The sequence below is a fragment of the Idiotropiscis lumnitzeri genome, chromosome 9 (genome assembly GCF_059441095.1).
Source record: "Idiotropiscis lumnitzeri isolate Australia: NSW breed Sydney's pygmy pipehorse chromosome 9, RoL_Ilum_1.0, whole genome shotgun sequence".
Taxonomy (NCBI): Eukaryota; Metazoa; Chordata; class Actinopteri; order Syngnathiformes; family Syngnathidae; genus Idiotropiscis; species Idiotropiscis lumnitzeri.
The window spans coordinates 3,335,769-3,354,697 of NC_142399.1; the positions used below are offsets into that span (position 1 = coordinate 3,335,769).

General features: G+C 43.2%; 1 protein-coding gene across 4 annotated transcripts; it reads right to left on the bottom strand.

The window, feature by feature from the left end:
• Window positions 1-58: 58 nt before the first annotated feature.
• LOC148329859 (vinculin-like) lies at window positions 59-17,930 on the bottom strand. 4 transcript variants are annotated; one of them, XM_088304888.1, is made up of 23 exons: window positions 17,674-17,930; window positions 13,603-13,673; window positions 12,648-12,798; window positions 12,144-12,252; window positions 11,523-11,645; window positions 10,991-11,151; window positions 8,823-8,913; window positions 8,592-8,739; window positions 8,144-8,297; window positions 7,874-8,049; window positions 6,570-6,760; window positions 6,295-6,321; window positions 5,711-5,910; window positions 5,335-5,463; window positions 5,105-5,254; window positions 4,916-5,024; window positions 4,454-4,756; window positions 4,260-4,384; window positions 3,956-4,141; window positions 3,323-3,478; window positions 2,314-2,517; window positions 1,974-2,078; window positions 59-1,339 (listed from the first exon to the last, which is right to left on the bottom strand). In XM_088304888.1, exons 1-23 carry the CDS (start codon window positions 17,839-17,841, stop codon window positions 1,193-1,195), a joined length of 3,384 nt encoding a protein of 1,127 aa, XP_088161014.1. In that variant the 5' UTR covers window positions 17,842-17,930; the 3' UTR covers window positions 59-1,192. The 4 variants fall into 4 exon arrangements, with proteins under 4 accessions (XP_088161014.1, XP_088161015.1, XP_088161016.1 ...); XM_088304889.1 differs by lacking the exon at window positions 6,295-6,321; XM_088304890.1 differs by lacking the exon at window positions 3,323-3,478.
• Window positions 17,931-18,929: the final 999 nt, after the last annotated feature.

Here is an 18,929-nt window from a genome sequence, read left to right on the forward strand (position 1 = left end):
GGGTGTAACATTTTTTTTTAAATAGAAAAAGGCAAACTTGCAAGTATAATTTCAATCATTCTTTATTATCAGTCTTTTTATTCTTCCAAGGCACAAACAGCGCATGTTTGCATGGCCATGAGCTCTCAGGATACATTCAGGGTGCACGGCACACATCACGCGTGTCATGTACATTACACCCCGTTGCTCTAAGCAAGCGGCTGCTACATGCTCACTACATTCTGTCCCTTTATTGGCGTGCTTGCTTATATTCTCGTGCGCACTTTCATTGATTCGCTATGTAAAAGTTACATTTGCCCAGCAATCATACATAACATTGTATAAACCATGAAATGAAAGCAAAACAAGAGCTTCAATGTCTTAGAGAGTGGCGCTGGTTGCCTGTAATTTTAACATGTTAAATACATGTTGACCCCCCCCCCCAAAACAGTTCAACTGTTTGGGAAAATAAATGTTATACATTGCTAGAAACGTGTGAAATACGACAAAATAAAAATGTATGGTGGTGGCGGTCTATTTGAATTATGATAGTTTTAAAATGTACTGTAATGTCAAATGCACCTTTTGGCTTCAGAATTAAATAAAACAAACAAATAATCATGAGTTGTCAAGCACACAGCTGATGCTAAGCTAATACTTAATTACTTTGGAAGTCATTCGTTTGTGTAATTACACATTTCAGCACCAAGCATTTCCAATTCAGAAGACGTAATAGTTCAATTATAAGCGAAATGTAGGCGATCACACATCACACCTTCAAACTGACACACAGGTCTTCAATCAGCAGCGTTAATTATCAAAGTAAACATGAGTGGAGGACTATGCCGTCCTTAAGCATTTTAAACTTAGTGAGAATCTGTGTATACACACACACACACACACACACACACGCACACACAAAACACTTCATTAAGAAACAAATCTGTGTTAAACACAAAATTCCTATCACAATGTCTCAAGTTGCCTTTTAGAAAATATCTTCATGCAAAAAATATATAGCTACCTGCATTCAACATACCAAAAATATATATTAATAAAAACGCTTCCTTTGTGTCCACTTCAAAAAGGGACATGAAGAGCTTTAAATGAACAGTGGATGATGGAGAACCATCTATGTCTATGTCGCTACTCCATTTTTTTTTTTTTTTACCCTTTGTAGCGTGTGCCGCTGTTCACAAAGTCATTGCTGTGTTCACTGGTACCAGGGGGTCTTGCGCACCCAGCGCAGGGTGAATCCTGCATCCGTGCGGATCTTGATGGAGGCCGCCTCAGCTTCCCTGACCGTCTCCTTCACGGACTGCATCAGGTTCTGGGCATTGTGGACCAGCATCTCTGTGGCCTGCACAGAGCAAGGAGAAACATGAGGATCAAGACATATCAGCAGAGAGAGCACAAACTGAATTTTGATTGCATTCTTTTGTTATGAAGACACGTCATTGAAAACATTTTTTTTTCTATCGAAATGGTAATGACACGAGTGTCATTAAGTGTGACGTGTGGCATGGCCACCAGGGGGCAGTGAAATATAAACCGACTACACTAAGATGTTCTGCTTATGTGTTAGCATTAAGCTAGCGGATTGTCGTAAGACAAAAATAAATGTGGTTTTATTAAATAAACAGAACAAATATAAGTTTGTTTTATGTTTAATTTTAAAATAAAATTTAGCCAGAAATGTAAAAAAACAGCTTGAATCAAGCATTCCCCTTTTTTTGAAGAATTGCTCACCATCTGCTGCCACCATAATGAGCACTTGTACCTCAAATTTTTGCTTGCAACTTTCGACAAAAACTCAGCAGAGCGACTGGTCAGAATTAAGTAGCCTACTGTATAGTTGGGGAGAAGTGTTGATTAATTTTAGCAGACATCACACCTGCAGTTAATTGAAGCATGGTGTTTAATATAACTGAGGCTGTAATTTCAGGAAATATATGTCAGTTCCATATTGTCAAATAATGACGTGATCATTTTACCTGCTCAGACTCCTCTTCACTAATGTTTGTTCTACCCAGCATGGTAGCTTTCACTGTGGAAAGGATCTTCAACTGGGTGCTGATGGTGGGGATCCGCTCACACACCTTCGACAAGAAAAAGAAGATATCAATTTGAGGCAATTGGAACATTGCTCAACAAGGCCTGCAGAGGGCACTGTTGTGAAAAAAGCGTGTCATGTTTTGTCACGAGGGAGTGATTTAACAAATGATAACAAACAGCCAACAATAATAAAAAAAAAAAAACTTGAATTTTGTTGTCTGTGCGGTTTATAAAAGCATTACCCTGTCATGCTTGATACCATTCCGCATTAAAACAAACCTGCAGCAGGTTCGTCCTGATGCGTCTGTCCGTACACTGCTTGGCCACTTCCTTGGCGAGTCTCGTCACCTCGTCCGACGCCTTGGCGATGTCCTTGGCACACTGGATCAACGCTCGCTTGTTGCCGCTGCCGCCGCGCACCAGCCGGGACATCTCGGCCATCAGCAAAGCCATGCGCTTGGCGGCCGCAATGATGTCGTTGCCCTGAGACGAGACGCGAGGGAGCAAGAAGAGAGATGAGGAGAAGTAGGAGGGAATTTTCCTGATTAAGTGAATGTGATGGAGAGACTGTAATGGACAAAAGTACTGGGACAAATGTACTAATTGTTGGGAGGGCTTCACTGCTGCTTTCAAGTTCGTGGGAATAATTTTGGGAAGCCCTTTTTGTTTTTTTAATTTTCAGAATTTTGGTGTAAAAGAATCTCATTAGAAACCTTTGAGATGAACTGCAACCGAGTTTGTGAGCCAGAAACCCAATACTTTTGTCCATATATCACATGAAGTTCCAAGCATAGTTCTGTTCATTTTAATGGAGCGTTAAAGTCATGAAAATGGCAGCAAATTCGAATGACAAGCATCCATTTCAATAAGTTGCATGCGGTGAACACACAGAATATCATTGTGAAATTTACAAACATGCTGACCCGTTTCTCAGTGCTTTAAAATTAGTAACCAACCTACTAACAACTACTCTACATCACTCAGACGTCTTTGGGAAACATCACAGGTTGCCCTGACAACGAGTGATTGACAACAGCCAGACTCCTACTTTAAATCACCAACATAAGGGCGGGAAATCCTTTATCTAGTTGGTGCATCAATTTAAAAAAAAGCCATTCCATCAAGTTTCAACCTTTAGTTCAACTTTAGCACCATCTGAGCAGCCACGACTGGTTGGAGGTTGCCATGGTAGCAGCTTTGTTTGTTTTTGCATGCGTGTGTAGAGACAAGTAGGTGGAGTCAAATCATCCAGCGCCAAAAAAAATGCGCTTGTGACGTCACGTCAGACCTTGCTGGACCACTTGCGCGCCTCCTGGTGGAGAGCCTGGGCAGCTGCCAACATGGGTTGATTGACAGGCTGGTTGGAGGGCATCAGCAGCAGCTCGGGCTCATAGTCATCCTCACCATCAGTAAACTCATCTTCATCGTCTACCTCTACTGCCTCCTGGCAGGGCAAGGCGGGGAAGGGGGTGTATTGGCGGCGGTTGGCGGAGGATTGATTGGGGAGTGGGGGTGGGGGGGGGGGGGGAGAGAGCCAGGAGGCATTTAGTACACTATGAGAAGCAGTAGGTGGAAGAACAGAGGAATTGAAGGAGGAGTACAGATATCATGGAGGAGCAAGAGGGAAGGCAGCACTGCGTAGTGAAGTATTTTCTATCACGCCCCCTCCCACCCCAGAACAAACCTTCACCGTAGAGTTAATACTCACTGTGTACAATGGGCAAAGAGAGCGCCACTGCCAACTACTGGACTGGAGGTGCAATTACACTTCATTGTAGTATGGCGGAAAAAAAGCATGTTCCCCAGGTTCACACGCACCTCCCTCGGCATTGCACCGCGCCCCATCCCAGGGGAGCCCGCCCCACTGTTTGAGAAGCACTGCATTTTACAAATTGAGGCCAATAAGCATATGTGGACCGACCTTGCTGGACCACTTGCGAGCCTCATCGTGCAGCTGTTTGGCGGCCACCATCATGGGCTCACTCACAACCTCTCCGGCCTTCTGCTCTGGGAACTCTTCATCCTTTTCCTCGGGAGGAGGAGGACGAGGGGGCGGAACCTCGCCTTCTGGCAGGGGTGGCTTGGGGGGAGCCTGCTCGTCACTTACCTGGATGGAAAACACGTCATTTTTTTTCACATCTCATATAAATATGCTTCTCTATATATTAAAAGGTTATTTCATGACAAGGACAATTAAAAAATATTGACGTAAGTGTTGGACTTACTTGGAGCTGATCTAGGTCAGGTGGTGGCGGGGGGAAATCCAGCTCCTGAGGTTGGAAGGCCTCTCTGACTTTCCCCACAGCAGCCAGGATCCTCAGACAGGAGTCCAAATAGGCCTTCTGCAGTCCTGCGGAAGGGTCAGAGGTCATCCTGTATCATGCAGAGATTATTTATGACCTATCCTGAGTGTGCGTACCTTTATCTTGAATATTGCCGGCCACCGCCTTGGCATCCATGACCATGGGGGAGATTGTGTGCGACAGGACGTCTGACGCGTGTTTCACCAAGTCCCTGAAGCGCGGATCTTCAGAGTTCTCCACTTCCCTCTTGGCCACCAGCAGAACCCGATTGGCTCGCCGCGCGATGCTCGTCGCCCCGGCAACAAGCATTTGGGGCTGAACGTTCGCCATGGCAACTCGGCACTTGTCGATGTCTTTCTTGATGGCTTCCTCGGAGGCGTCGAGCAGTGACTTGGTGTCTATGGCCTCGTCGACCAGACCTGGACACGCACGCAGACGCACACGCGCACGAACATACGTGATATAAAAAAACTTACAAGACTCCTGAGAAATGAGCCCTATCAAAGTTGATCATTTTAAATTACTGCAGACATTCATTACCCCTCTGACTCATTGTTAGGTTTTTATCGGCATCTCACCCGTGAGTTTCTCCACATTGTCGATCCACTGGTTCTTCATGGTGTCAAAGTGCTCATACGCTGCTTTGTTCCCGGGATTCTTCAACAAGATCCGAGCAGCGGAAATAACCTGAACCCGGGGTAGATTTACCATTAAATAATCACAGGCAAATTCCCGGGCACCTGGATTTCCTAAGAACAAACAAGCACCTGTGGTGTGAGTTCACGTGCATGTTTGACTGCAGCGTGAATGCCCTCCACCGTGGTCTTATTGGCTGTTCCCACAGCAGCCGCCTTCTCAGCTGTTGCCCCCAGACGACCTGCGTGGGCCTCAAAATTCCCAGCGCGCTCCTCAAAAACCTACAACGGGAACATGGAAGAATTAAACATCTTATCCAGCGCAATTTTTCGCCTGTAAATCTGTGCACACCACGACCAACCTCCTCTCTGTTGGGGGCATCCGGGGGTGCGGTCGCAGACACGGCCAGCAATTTGATGGGCGTTGTGGTGTCACTGAAGACATCAGATACTTCCTGGGTCATCACCTCCTGCATTTTCTGCCTCAGGTCCTGGTGTGGGCACGTATAACATTTTCAATCCACTGGGTGGCGCTCTCCACCAGTGCATTCAATCAGACGACGATCAGGTACCCAAATTATTTAAGTTGTTTATTTCTTTCAGTATGTTTTAGGCATTAAGTGGCACGGGGATCACATTTGGCCATTCCCTGGTTTACAACCACCCACCGGCCAGAAAAAAAAATCAAAAATAGTTGAGGGATATAAAAACATGTTGGCAAGTGCTTCCATGAACTACCTTAAGACTTTCATGTAGCTGTGCGGCAGTCGCCCGAGCGTGAGGGGCCTCGGCTTCCCCTCTGCCAGCCATGTCTGCCAAGGATGTCATGAGAGCCTCGGCTCTGTCGCAGCGTCCCATCAAGTCCTGGCGGTACGGCCCCAGGAGGCCTCCTGCCAGCCGTCTGCCTTCTCCAACCATCCCTCTGATAGCTGCCTGACCTGAGGACACGAAAATGGTCAGAGGTCGTCCTCCATATCGCATTTAAATACCGGCTATCAGCTTGCTCGTTGATAAAAACAAACACATTTATGGGCGGTGATGGAGGAAAGGGAGGGAAAATTAATCAGTAAAATAAAAATGTAATTAAACAATAATTCAATAAAAATGCATAGGACATAAAATCTAATAATAATAAAATAATTCGAAACAAACGTTTAGTTTTTAATAAATACAACTGAACTGTGATTCTTCCGTCGACCACTAGGGGGAGCTGTCGTACTCGTGGTAGCAATACCACAATTTGAAAGTCATTGTCCTGAAGTCATGAATATTTAAAGAATCTGGGTGCATGTTCATGGAAGGTAAAAAGTGGAAGCCGGTACCTGTGTTCCACTCTAGTCTCTCACACTCTGTCCCCGAGAGGCAGCGTGGGAGGGAACAGGCGACAATTAAAAAAACAGACACACAAAACCAAGCATATAAAACACTTTTTTTTTTCTTTTCTTCAGGTCTTCAGCGTGTTTCATCGAGCTAGTGCAAACAGGTGCATGGACTTTCCTCTCTGAATGCCAACTACTGTTTTACTACTTTCCTCAATAAATTCCTGTCAGCTTTTACACAATCCCTTCACTTCTTTGTAATTTCTCTACTCACTCACCAACACCTCTGTCATCCACTCCGGGGTTTGCGACCCAGCGTAGCGCTTGCTCCATCTTGCCCTCCAGAGTGACTGCAGGTTTGGCGGGCCTCATGTTGGCCACCGCTCGGTTGGTCTTGGCCTGCAAGGTCAGCAGGGCCGCCCCAATTTGTTTGGCCAAGGCACGGGCCTCTGGACTGTCACCTTTACCTCTGAAACAACAAAGCAACCCGGGAAGAAAATGTTGTTTAATGATGTGCACAAATAGGAGCATCAAATAAGAAGGGAAATAAGTTGTTCAGTGATCAAAAGCTTTCACTACCTTCAAAGAGGGGAAAAAAAAAAAGATTTTTGTGTTTTTGTTAGAATCCCGACTTGTCATTAACCCATTGTTAGACAATCATCGTTAAAAGGGAAATAACATAGATGTTGACGCCACTTTTTTTTAATTTCACTTCACATTTACGATGCAATATAAAAAGTCTACACACCCCCTGTTCAGATTTTTGTGATATTTAAAAATAAAAAAAATCAGACCATGAAAAGAATAATTAAAAAAACTGTATCCATCATGATTTTGACCTGTAATCGGTATATAATTATATTATAATCGAAACAATTGATTGTGGTCGTCCAAGTGTGCACAGCCAGCACAAACCTAACACCATTTAGGTGCATACGATTAACCCGAAATAAAGTTCAGAAATTCTTGCCATTTTTTTTTTTTTTACGATCTACTTGAAGCCTAAAATATTTGTGTTAAATATTACACAGCCAATGACAGAGCTCAAATACAACATGATAATATATAAAAATCAAAAGCACGTCAGTCCAGACTTTCAAACAGTTTAGCCAATCAAAAAAATATATTGAGCAATCTATGCTCTCATGTCTCAAAACATGTCATGGGACAAAAGAGTTACTCAACATGTTGGGTTTCCTTTTATGGGCATGGCATTCACAATCGAGAGAAATTATGATTCATGTTGTTTTGACTCACTGGACTCTTTGAATAAGTGGCTCAAACTTCACTGTGCTATTTCCCTTTATTTTGTGCACTCCTTTGTTTTGTTTTTTTGTGAAACCATCTAAATAAATAACCCCATCAGCTCTTCACCATTTTCAAACATTTTTGCAACCTTGTGGTAGGACGGCTGCCTAAAGTTGACAGGCAACAACATAACCTTCATGCAGGTAAAATGTGCCATGAATTGGTGACACAAGGCTGCACTCTGATCCTGGGAATGAAGTGGTTTTAGAATTAGATAAAAAATACAGTTTAGTTAGTAATGTCAAAGGAGGGAAAATAAACGAAACAAACGTACTGCTTGCGAAGCTCAACAAGTCTGGAGGTGAGGCCTGCAATCTCACTGATGGAACGCAGGATGTCGTCTCTGTCCTTGGGGTCCTCACACAAGTCGGCAATGCGTTTGGCCTCGGCGAGTAACGCCCGGATGTTCTCCTCACCTTCCAGACCGCCGTTCGGGTCAGCCAACCAGGCCTAAAAAAAATAAATAAATAAAAAATAACGTGATCATAAATGGCAGCTGCAGGGCGAAGCACACAAATCTTGAGGTCGTGTTGCTTTACGAGACCTGTGCAGCATCCAGTCTCCTAGCGATGGCTTGCTTGGCATTGATAAGCGCCTCCAGTTTGCGAGCAGCATTGTCCACTTTGACAAATAACAAGTCTAAGCCCTGAGAGCATTGGCTTGCACGCTGCACACACGCCTGGCTCGGACCCTGGCCTCTGACACAAATAAACACAAAGGAATGAATACGTACATGTGAATATTTTTCCAGTTGTGGCAAAAGTACTCACACTCCACATCTAAATTGGTGCAAAAAATACTTTGATAAAAATAGAACTACTGATTCAACTATTGTACTTATTGTAATTTCCGGGCTAGAAGGCGCACGTGTATATAAACTGCAGCAGCTCAAAAAACAAAAAAAAACAAACAAAAAAGAAAGAAAAACGATACACAAGTATTTGTACTCTATTACTTCAGATCATTAAATTTTCCTAATAATATTGCAGCACCTGACTCGAAGATCTGCAATCTGGTCGGTCATTTGTCCCAAAGCTTTGTGCGTCGCAAAGATATCCTTCCTCTCCTTCCCAGCACAAAGTTCGCCCACCTTTCCCGCCTCGTCCAGAATCACGCGCAAAGCGACCTCACCCGGTTCTCCTGATTTGGGACGACATGTCACAACATTATTCAATCACATCGATAAAAGCGGAGGCCGACATCGAGCCCTGAAATATACAAACCTGGTTGTCCGTACGGGTCTTTCAGCCAACTTTTCGCTTGGATCATCTTGGATTCGATCAAGGCCAAAGATCTCTTCAGTGCTTCCATATCCTAATAAATTATTAAAATGGGAAAATAAATAGTCATTGATAAATTGAAATATGGTAATAATGAGGAACAAACAGTTTGCAATCATTTTTTCAAAATCATCCCCAAAAACTTTTTTTGATCGCGTAGAAGCGATTTTGACAAAGAGTTCATTAAATAAATAAATCGCTTAATTAATTACAACCAATGATTTTGATAGCCACAAACATTCAATGTCAGTATATTTCAACATTTCTGATTTTGACAAACCAGGCATGTTTTTTTATTGATCAGTAATGTTATTCTCATTTTTAAAAATATATGGTTTTGGTTAATAGCTGAGTTTTTCTTTTTTTCTTTTAAAAGCAAACCTGACTACTGTTGTTTGTGAATCATTTTTATGAATGACTTCAACCACTTTGGTGCCCAAGAAGTCATATTTACAGATAAAAATAGAGCATGACGTTCATCAAAACAATGGCTCATTGAATGACTGCAGAGGAGGAACAGAATTTTGCTGGCATATGCGAACAAGCTTGGATAAACTCCAATTATATAAATAATGTGAAACTCTAAAGTACAATAATACACAACTGCTATGCTGGCTGCCTTAACAGATTTTGTCAATTGATAATTATTTCCACCAACTCTTAACAATTACTCTGGAACTATACGAAATGATTACAGCACAGAGTCACAGCAGTCATTAAAACACTACAAGCCATCAAACATGCGATTATGTTATCACCAAACTTTTATTCCGTAAAACTTGACTCAAACTTGTGTTGAGATGCTCATTATTTTTCCCCATACCATAGAGAAAAACATTTAACTTCCAGCTCAGAGGACGATAAAGCGCTTGAGTGGAACCGTTCAATAGGTCATGTATTACGGATGTGGCGGGACCGGCTTATTTTTTTTTATATAATTCATAACCCTGAGGGGAGGGCAGCACTTGCCCCTCATGATGACTGAGACTGGCCACAATATGTGCACGGCAACCACTCAGACACACAAAGACAAATCATTGTGTGGACCGGTTATGTGTGTTGAAACATGCAGAGTGACAAGCTGGACGAGGGATTTTTATCTTATCATCTCTGACGTTCTAAAAAAAAAAAAAAAGAAAAAAAAAAAAGAAAAAATAAATATAATAATTTCTGAGTGAAGTCATTTCGACTTGAAACAACATTTTGTGTAACACACACTAGAGACGTGCTTCTCAATCATTTTATGTTACGACCCCCCCAGCAAGAAGAAAAAAATCCACGCCCCCCCCACCACTTACTCTCCACCGCAACTATAAATAAAAGCATTTTCGTCGCAAAACAAACCTACACCGTAGAGTTAATACTCGCTGCACATAATGGACAATGAGAGCGCCACTGCCAACTACTGGAGTGGAGGTGCAATTGCAATTTATTGTAGTATGGCAGAAAAAAAGCATGTTCCCCAAGTTCATATGCGCCCCCCTCAGCTATATATATATATATATATATAAATATATATATATATATATATTTACGATTTTTATTTATTTAGTTTTTTAAAGACTGCTTAAATGAGTTCAATCAGCACTTTTACTTGAAGACAGAGTGGACCGGTAAGTATTTTTGTCACCTCTGCTCAAATCACACAACCAGATGCACATAAAACAATGCACGTCGTGATGAGTTACATATAAACAGAACATCATCACATCAGCGGACGGAAACACGGGACATACAGGCTGTTCAGTATCAGCATGGCATTTACACTAAAATGTCTTCAACCAAGTGGCACACACACGTGCACTGGAGGCCGCAGATGAGGAGAGAAGCAGGCTTACCTTCTATAAGGAGGGAAAATAATAGAGGAGGAAGGTACAGAAAGAAAACGGAGAAGGGGGTTACACCAGCAAGCAAAAAGAAAAAGTGAATCACAGAAGGTCAAAAAGATGCCGTCGGCGGCAAAGAGGCTAACATAGTTTGACTACGTGTGGAAGAGTGCGCGTATGTGCGTAATAACAGGCCTTCCACACCAAAAGTGCAATTAAATCAGTGTGTGGGGATTAACTTGAGAGGGTTTAAAATGAGAATCCGCGTAGTCAGCTGAGGGCTACCTTGTTGGCCCAGGCGTCTTCGTCCCACGTGGTGAGCTGTAAGACTCTGATGATCTCTGTGATCTCGGCGCTCATCTTCTCAAAGGTAAAGCGGCGGTTCCTCTCGGCCTCCTCCACGCCGGCGCCGCGCCCGCTCTTGGTTGCCACGAAAATTTTGATCGCTGACGACGAAAAGATGAGACGTAATTGCTGGGAACGTCATCAACACTTACAATGGCCAACTTAAGTCCGCTGTGCCTCATTTTCACTTCCTGTACGCAGACGCAATGGCATCGGTGTTCCAATACTTTTGTCTGTATAATAAAAAGTGTTCCCCAGCTCTTGTTAGTCGATCCAGGGCAAGAGGCGGCAGCTTGCGTGAGTCTCGTCGCCAATCTTACGGTACAATACAACTAATGACTGTCATGATCAGTGTTGCTATAACAACCGTACGGCATGCTCAGTGACCTGCTCTCTTTGGCTTTTTGTGGCGCAGTCGGTCCACACACGCATGAACTCACGCGCGCACACACGCACACACACAGGCTCTCACCTGATATTAGGACAGGCAGCAGCTCTTTGACCGTGCTCATGGAGTTGATGAGCATCTGTCTGTGCTCCTGGTGTGTCAGCTCCTGTTGCCTCTCCTCTATCATCTTGGACATCTTGGTCATCCCTGAGCAAAGGCAACAGATTAGGAAACAACTATAATAATTTTGGACTCAGAACTCTTTTGACAGAATGAAAACGAGTTTCTTCTCGAGAGCCATCTGCAAGCTGAACTCTCGCTTACAACTAGATTAGATTTTTTAGATTAGAAATCCCTTTACTACCGTTGCCTTGTAGAACTGCAACATAATGTGGCACCCAGTGCACTTTGTCAACACTCTTTTTGCTTTGGTTTTTATTTTTATTTTTATCTTTTTTTTTATTTTAAATTTTAAATTTTTTTATTTTTTTTTTTTAATTTAATTTCATTTAATTTAATTTCATTTTATTTAATTTCATTTAAGTTATTTTTTATTTGTATTTTTATTGTTATTTTATATCTCAACAAGTGATTCGTTTTGTTGCTCGAGTGATTGAAGACTATGAAAAATGGACAGACTGAGCTCTAGTCTTTCATGGATTTTCTGTTCCGATTCCATTTTTTTCAGAAAGAATTCTTGCTGACCTGGTCCCAGGTTTTTAGTATACGTGACGAGATCCTCCATAGTCTCCACCACTTCAGATACCGTCAGGTACTCCAGAATACCTTTGCACACACGGATAATCTTACGCACCTGGAACACAACACAGATGCACAGAGTAGCATCACACCAACAGATTAAAGTGTGTGTGTGTGTGTGCGTGTGTGTGTGTAGTCTTGTGATGTCTGGCTTGTGACTGGAAGAGGTTTGCACCTTCCAAACGAGTGATAGAGCACGTGACATGCTCAATGTGATTCCACTTAGGAAGTAGGAGAAGCCTCAAATATCCAACGCGCGCACACACACACACACACACTCATTCTGTATTATGATAGGAAAATCAAATGACTTTCCTCTGATTAAATCTAACCGAGACTCCCATTACTGAGCGGCTCGACGCTCTGAGCTCAGTTCCTTCTCCCGTGCGCGGCTATAAAAAGCTTTGATTTCCCTGAAAGCTATCCTCAAGCAGACCAACCCCAACGCACCTCGGCTTCATCGAACGTAAGCAGCAGGTCAGACGTGCCCGACAAAATCCCTCTGGATCCGTCGATGAGGTAATCCCGAGCCGGGACGGAGTAGGGGTCCGTCTTCAGCATCTGAGCCGCTTGGACCAGTTTAGAAGACGAGTTCTCCACCCTGCATACACCCGGAACACATATTACTTGCTTTATTTTATATTTTCAACAACAACAAAAAAAACGTATTCACCAATTATTTTACACATAAATCACATGTGTTTGTTGTTTGTTTTTGATTATCCCAATGCCATTCCACATTTTCTTAGGTTGATTAATGTGATGAATTTTAGGGCTTGAAGGCAGCCAAGGCACCTCCTCTTTCTTCTGACCCCGCTGGTCAAGGTATCGATGGCTGCTCGTTCATCTAAATTTAGTCAGGTTCACATTACACATGTCCCTCTCCTTAGCCTGCCGGGTGAGATTTACGATGTGTATGTATGCGTATACATGAATGCGTGTGTGTCTGTGTGTGTGTTTTTGCACTTTGCAGATCTATATCCGTTTAAGATCTGGAATCTGCTCTTAAAACTGAAGATAGACAAAGGCAGCTGATCGTTCATTATCTAAAACCAATGTTATGTTGCTGCACTTGGGTCAGTGAGCTCCATAATTCAGGGGAGTCAAGTCAGACGTTGCAGCATTGCTGAGTCGTGGCTTTCAGACCTCTGGAAGCATGCCGGAACACAACAAACAGCCTCTCAGCCGGATGAATGCTCGATGGCGGACAAGTCAGCCGTGGGTCGCTTCTGACTGAGCACTCAGTTCCGAAGCGGTTCTTTGTTGCAGCTTGGGCACGCGGCCATATTTCCGAACATTAAACTGCTCGGAATCCTCTTCCGTATTTTTCAAAACAAGTTTGCCGTCTGCGTAGCGATTGAGTTGATTCATTCCGTGACAGAGAGTCGAAGGTAAGCAAGCTTACTTGATGAATGCAGGTGGCATGTCTCGCTTCAGCACTTGGTCCTCGGTGGTTTGAACCGTTTCCTTCCCAACCTGCCGCACATAAACGGACCATTAAATGTTTGTGCCATCGACGGCATCGCAAGAGAAACTATTTTCGGTTATTTTGACATAAAACGTTCACACAAACCATTTGAGTCAAGATATGATAAGGAACTGTTACATTTTAGTGCAGAGCGGAATAAAATGTGCACACTGCTGTGGTTTCTCTTTTCCATCCATCTTCTTTACAATGTTGTCTTGAGATAGAAGCAGATTCTGTTCCGCGACCATGCTCTTAACTCAAAACACTCGCACCATAAAGCATCTTTGACGATTGAAAGAAACTAAATGGCATTGGGTTCAGACGCTCCCGTTCCTCTAAAACAACTTTGATGTGTTTTTAATAAGAATATAATATTGGGCTTTATTAAAAAAAAAAAAAAAAAAAAAAAAAAAATCTAAAAAAATGTTTCAATAGAATGTGAACAATTAACTATTTTGTAATTCAATTCAATACGTTGCGCTGCTCCTACGAGTGTCTCTGCCTTGGCCACTAGAGGGCAGTATAATAATACAGTCATGCACGATATTGTCTGTCTACATGTGTTCCTCCTCCATTTGTGTTCAAATATCCAAAGCTTAAATGGTGTTATAAATACACAACCTGCCATTCTTTTTGTTCGGTGTTTAGTTTGACATCAAATTTCCAAATGGGAGTGGCAATAAACAACTTGAAGCCTCTTTTTTTGGGAAGAATTGTTTAGAATCTTTTAAACTTCTTCTTATTGTCAAGTGAGTGTGGTTCACTGCCACTATACAATAAAACAGCAGGGAGAATGCGAACTTTTCTGGCGAATGTTCTCATCAACCGAGATGCAGACGGCTGGCAGAGGACCCACACACACGCACACAAAATTACAAACGTAGCCACGCACACACACCGGCGAAGCAATTTCAGGAAGATGATGACATCAGTCAGCGTTGCATTGGTCAACTTCAGTTCATAGACTTTGTGGCCTCCCGAGAGTCTCAGGTAGATGCAATCTTAGCGGGAAGCAAGTGCAAGAACTGACTTGGCATCCAATCATATTACAAAAGATTCCTTGAAACTTGCAGGAATGAAGCTCTGCAAGTCTAGCAAGGCGAGTCGTGATGAGATTTCAGAGAAAGAAACTGCTCGAGTGCGAGCGTTTCCTGTAATTGGCATCGAATATTCAACGTACAATCGCTGCATAGTTAAGTGGTCGTCTCTGTCTGTTACGTCGACACTGTGACATTTCATGCAACTGGTCAAATTAAGACAGATCGAAACTGCGAACTGTCCTCCTGAGCAGGTGTATAAATGATTTTGAATGAGAGATGACTGAAAAGCAAACCTGCTGAACATTTGTTTGCTCCAAATTTTTGACGGATAATAAAAAATGAAAATTGTTAGGTTACCTACATTTGAGTAGGCCTGTTTTGTTAAAAATCAACATTCCTTGGTGCAGAAGGAAGGAGGTCAAACACGAAGGTAAAGTTTAAATACATTAACACAGATTATTTTTTTTTTTTTTTTGTGTTGCCGTCTCACTCAGTGACAACAAAAATCAAAAGCGACTTTTTAACTAATTAATTTCGCAATAGAATTTGATTTTGAGGAAGCGTTGGGTTCATGTTGGTGCGCCCTAAAAGCACCTGATTTCCAGAAACGTTTTGGCGATTTGAAGATTCCGCCTGACATACACTATGTGAACGTAAACAACAGTTGTTGCTGTTCCATTTATGTCCTCTAGGTGAAGCTTTCAAATTGTTGCTGATTGTCGAATCAAATGAAAAAAAGGAAGGCAGTTGCGCTGTGTGTGGATTTGGAAGGCTAATGCTAAATGCTAACATGAGTTGAGTGGCCAATCTGTTTTTCGACTAAAAAGCACTGTCAGGACAAAACACACTTCTCTCTTTGCCAGTTACTGGGCTAACTATCTTTAATAGGACTCGATGCTAATGTTAGCGCTTCATCATATTTTGCATTTAGGTAATTTAGTTGTTAACGCTTGAAGTTATTCTATTTGCGGTTTAAAAATAATGTGCCAGGAATTAGGGCACTGTCGTTCTGTCGCTTATAGAAAAATAGAAAAAAATTATTCACCATTTTGTGATTAATTAAGTAAAAATACTCAGTTGGAGTCCCACAATAATTTATTAATACATGACTAGTGAGTATTTTTACATAAAATGAGGCAGAAAGAGTCAAGGAAAGGTAATCCAGGGTCATCCAATGAATTACATCCCAAACAGTAGCAGGTGACTCTTCTGCTCACTTCTGAACAGTAAATCTATTTATTCCTCTCTGCCCCCCCCCCCTCCCCCCCAGACATACTCAGGAATGAGATCGACATCGCCTCCTTGGGGAGCTCAAACTTCCAAGAGCGCCTCTGTCATCCGCACAACTCCAGAAACAAATGCACCAGCTATTCTTTTGAATCGTCAGCCCACACACGTGCAGCCTCTCCGACAAGATTGATTCTATAAATTGTTAGCGTCTGGAAGAATCTCAACGACCTAATTCTTTTTTTTTATATATATATATATATACATGGCCCACCATGCTGGGCGTTAACAGTGTAACCATATCGGTGTGCAGGGGGGGGGGGCTCGGCTCGTTTACGTCTTTGCATCAACTGACTCTGCTTGCAAAAATAAAGTCCACAAAACCTGAGGGCCTCCATCATGTCCAATTTTGTTTTTCAGCCCGACAAGCCGCGTGTGCTCGTTCCACAATTCCCTTTATCTTTCTCATCCATTACTGACCACTCGCCTCCTGTTCAGCTGCACAATTAGCAGGCGTCAACACCAGAAGAAAATGAGCCCCCAAATCTTAAAATCCTTAATTACATCCGATTAGAGCAGCTTTCTCTATTTGGTCCACGTCGCCATGGGGCTGTTTTTAGCTTCCCTCTGCTCGCCGTCCGGATGATTTTATTGTTATGATCAGGACAAGTAGAGAGACAGAGATGCAATAATGGACCATTATGGACTCGACTATACATTTTTTATTAGATCAGAGGGGGGGGGGGGACCTTTTTTGCTATCAGCGTGCATTTTTGTCTGAAGGACTTGGGACATTTTGTTTTTACAACTGCATGGGAACTGTAAATTTCTCAAAGCTGGAGGAGTGTGATTGGTTGTTCGCCTATATGTGTCTTCCTCCCAAGTTCCAAAAGCTTCTGAAAAATAGGCTTGATTGGTTGTTTGTCATAAAATTGACTGGCGACCAGTCCAGGGTGTAATTCATCTCGCTGAAAAAGTCAGCTGTTATAGACTCAAGCTCACTCGTGAAGCGAATGAGGACAAGTGTTACAGAAAATAGATAGAAGGTCGGATCAAATGTGCTTGCGGCCAGCTGAAAGTAGCACTGCATTTCTACTGGCATCATTAAAACATAAGTTTAGGTTTTGTGAACATTGCCATGACATTTTGGCACAAAACTGTAAGAAATCCAGGATTGTTTTGTCAGTTTTGTACAGTGTACAGTGCTTTACTTGACATTTTCTTTCATTTTAACTGAATTTAAGTTACAATATTCAGGTTGTGGGTGGTTCTTTATGAGTTATATAATTTTATTCTGAACCAACATGTCCCATAATAGGCCAAAGTGAAAACATTAAGTGACTGATGTCATGTCTGTTGGTCTCTCTTGAGTGTTGTCTCCTGACTGCAGGGCTCGTATTGATTTTGCCGGTCAGTACACACAGACAAAGTGACCCACTGTGTAATCTCAGTCTAAATTAAAGATGACCCTAGTGTGTGTGTGTCAAATCAATCTTCCGCCCCACAAACTCCATTGAGAGCTGAGTGTCCATCTGATGAGCAGGAAGGGCAAAGTTGAAAATGTTGGGTTGCGTTTGCATGCGTCACTTTTACACCATTTGAATGATGTGCAAAGATCAAACACCATAAACATGACTCTGCTCAAAATTCTTGTCTGGCATTGATTGTGCCACCCGAAGTGACGTTGACGTGATGACTGGCAAGACAAGCAAACTGGTCGAATAAACTCACATCGACTCACCCGCACAAGGTTGCTGACTGCAGCCTGCACCACCTGCACCGGTACGGACAGGTCCGGGATGGCTTTCCCGTCCACCTCGCCCTCTTCGTGCATGATGACCAGGTGAGAGATCTGCTGGGCCACCGGCTCCAGGATACTCTCGATGGTCTTGGTGTGAAACACCGGCATGGTCAACGACTTTTACCGCAGCCCCCAACACGCACACACTCACACACACACAAAGGTGGTCGCTGGCTTCCTTGCAAAAAAGCCCTCTTTTCTTGCTTTTTATCGTCTCCTCACTCGCGGGGGGGGGGGGGGGGGGGGAGCAACGACCACGTCCGCTCTGACGGTCAAAGCTGGACCCGGGTCCCTCCGGTGGGTCTAGCCGAGTCGTGCCGGAAGGAATCACCGCCCTCCGCCCAATCACGGCGTAGACGCAGCTTGCTCCGTGCCTGCGCTATGGAGGAGGCTCGGTACTGGTGCGCGCTCACGCTGCACGCGCACGCACGTGCACAGCACCGTGCAAGTGACAGCTCTTTGCAAGTTACGTCATGCATGCGTGCCAGTGTGCGTCCCCCCCCCCCCCCAAAAAAAGGAAAGGGCAAAATTAATGAGAAGAGGTGGGGATTCCTCGATTGTAAAAGGACGTTGAGTGCAGCGCCACCAACAGGAAGAACGAGGCACAACAATGAGTGGTGGTCTTCTTCCCCGCCAAGTAGACCAGGGGTACCCAAATCCAGTTCTCAAGAGCCCATATCTAGTCTGTTTTAAATGTCGCCCTCCTCCAACACATCTGATTCAAATGATCAGCTCATCAGCAAGCTCTATCAAGCCTGATAATGATCCTGATTATTTGAATCAAGTGTGTTGGGGGAGGGAGACATCTGAAAAGGGTTAGGACTCGAGGACCACACTTGGGCACGCCGGGTTTAGACTGAAATTAGGAAAGCAAAAAAAAAAATAAATAATAATAAAAAAAATGGAAATAATGTGCCTTGGCCTTCTAAAGGTTGTGAAAATAATTGTTCATTATTCCTGCCCTAACCGACCCTCCACAGTCTCGGGGTCACTTAAGATGAGATGCACCCACGTGAAAAAAACAACCGTTTGTTTTTTTACGAAGCCACAAACTTACACTTGACACATGATCCACGTTCATCAAATGCTGGGTCAGGAGTCCACATCTCCAAGCCGTTCGAGTCTATATTAAGACCAGGAATTCATTTTGCTGTGAACCAAAGAAGAAGAGAGTCTCTACTTGGGACACAAACACC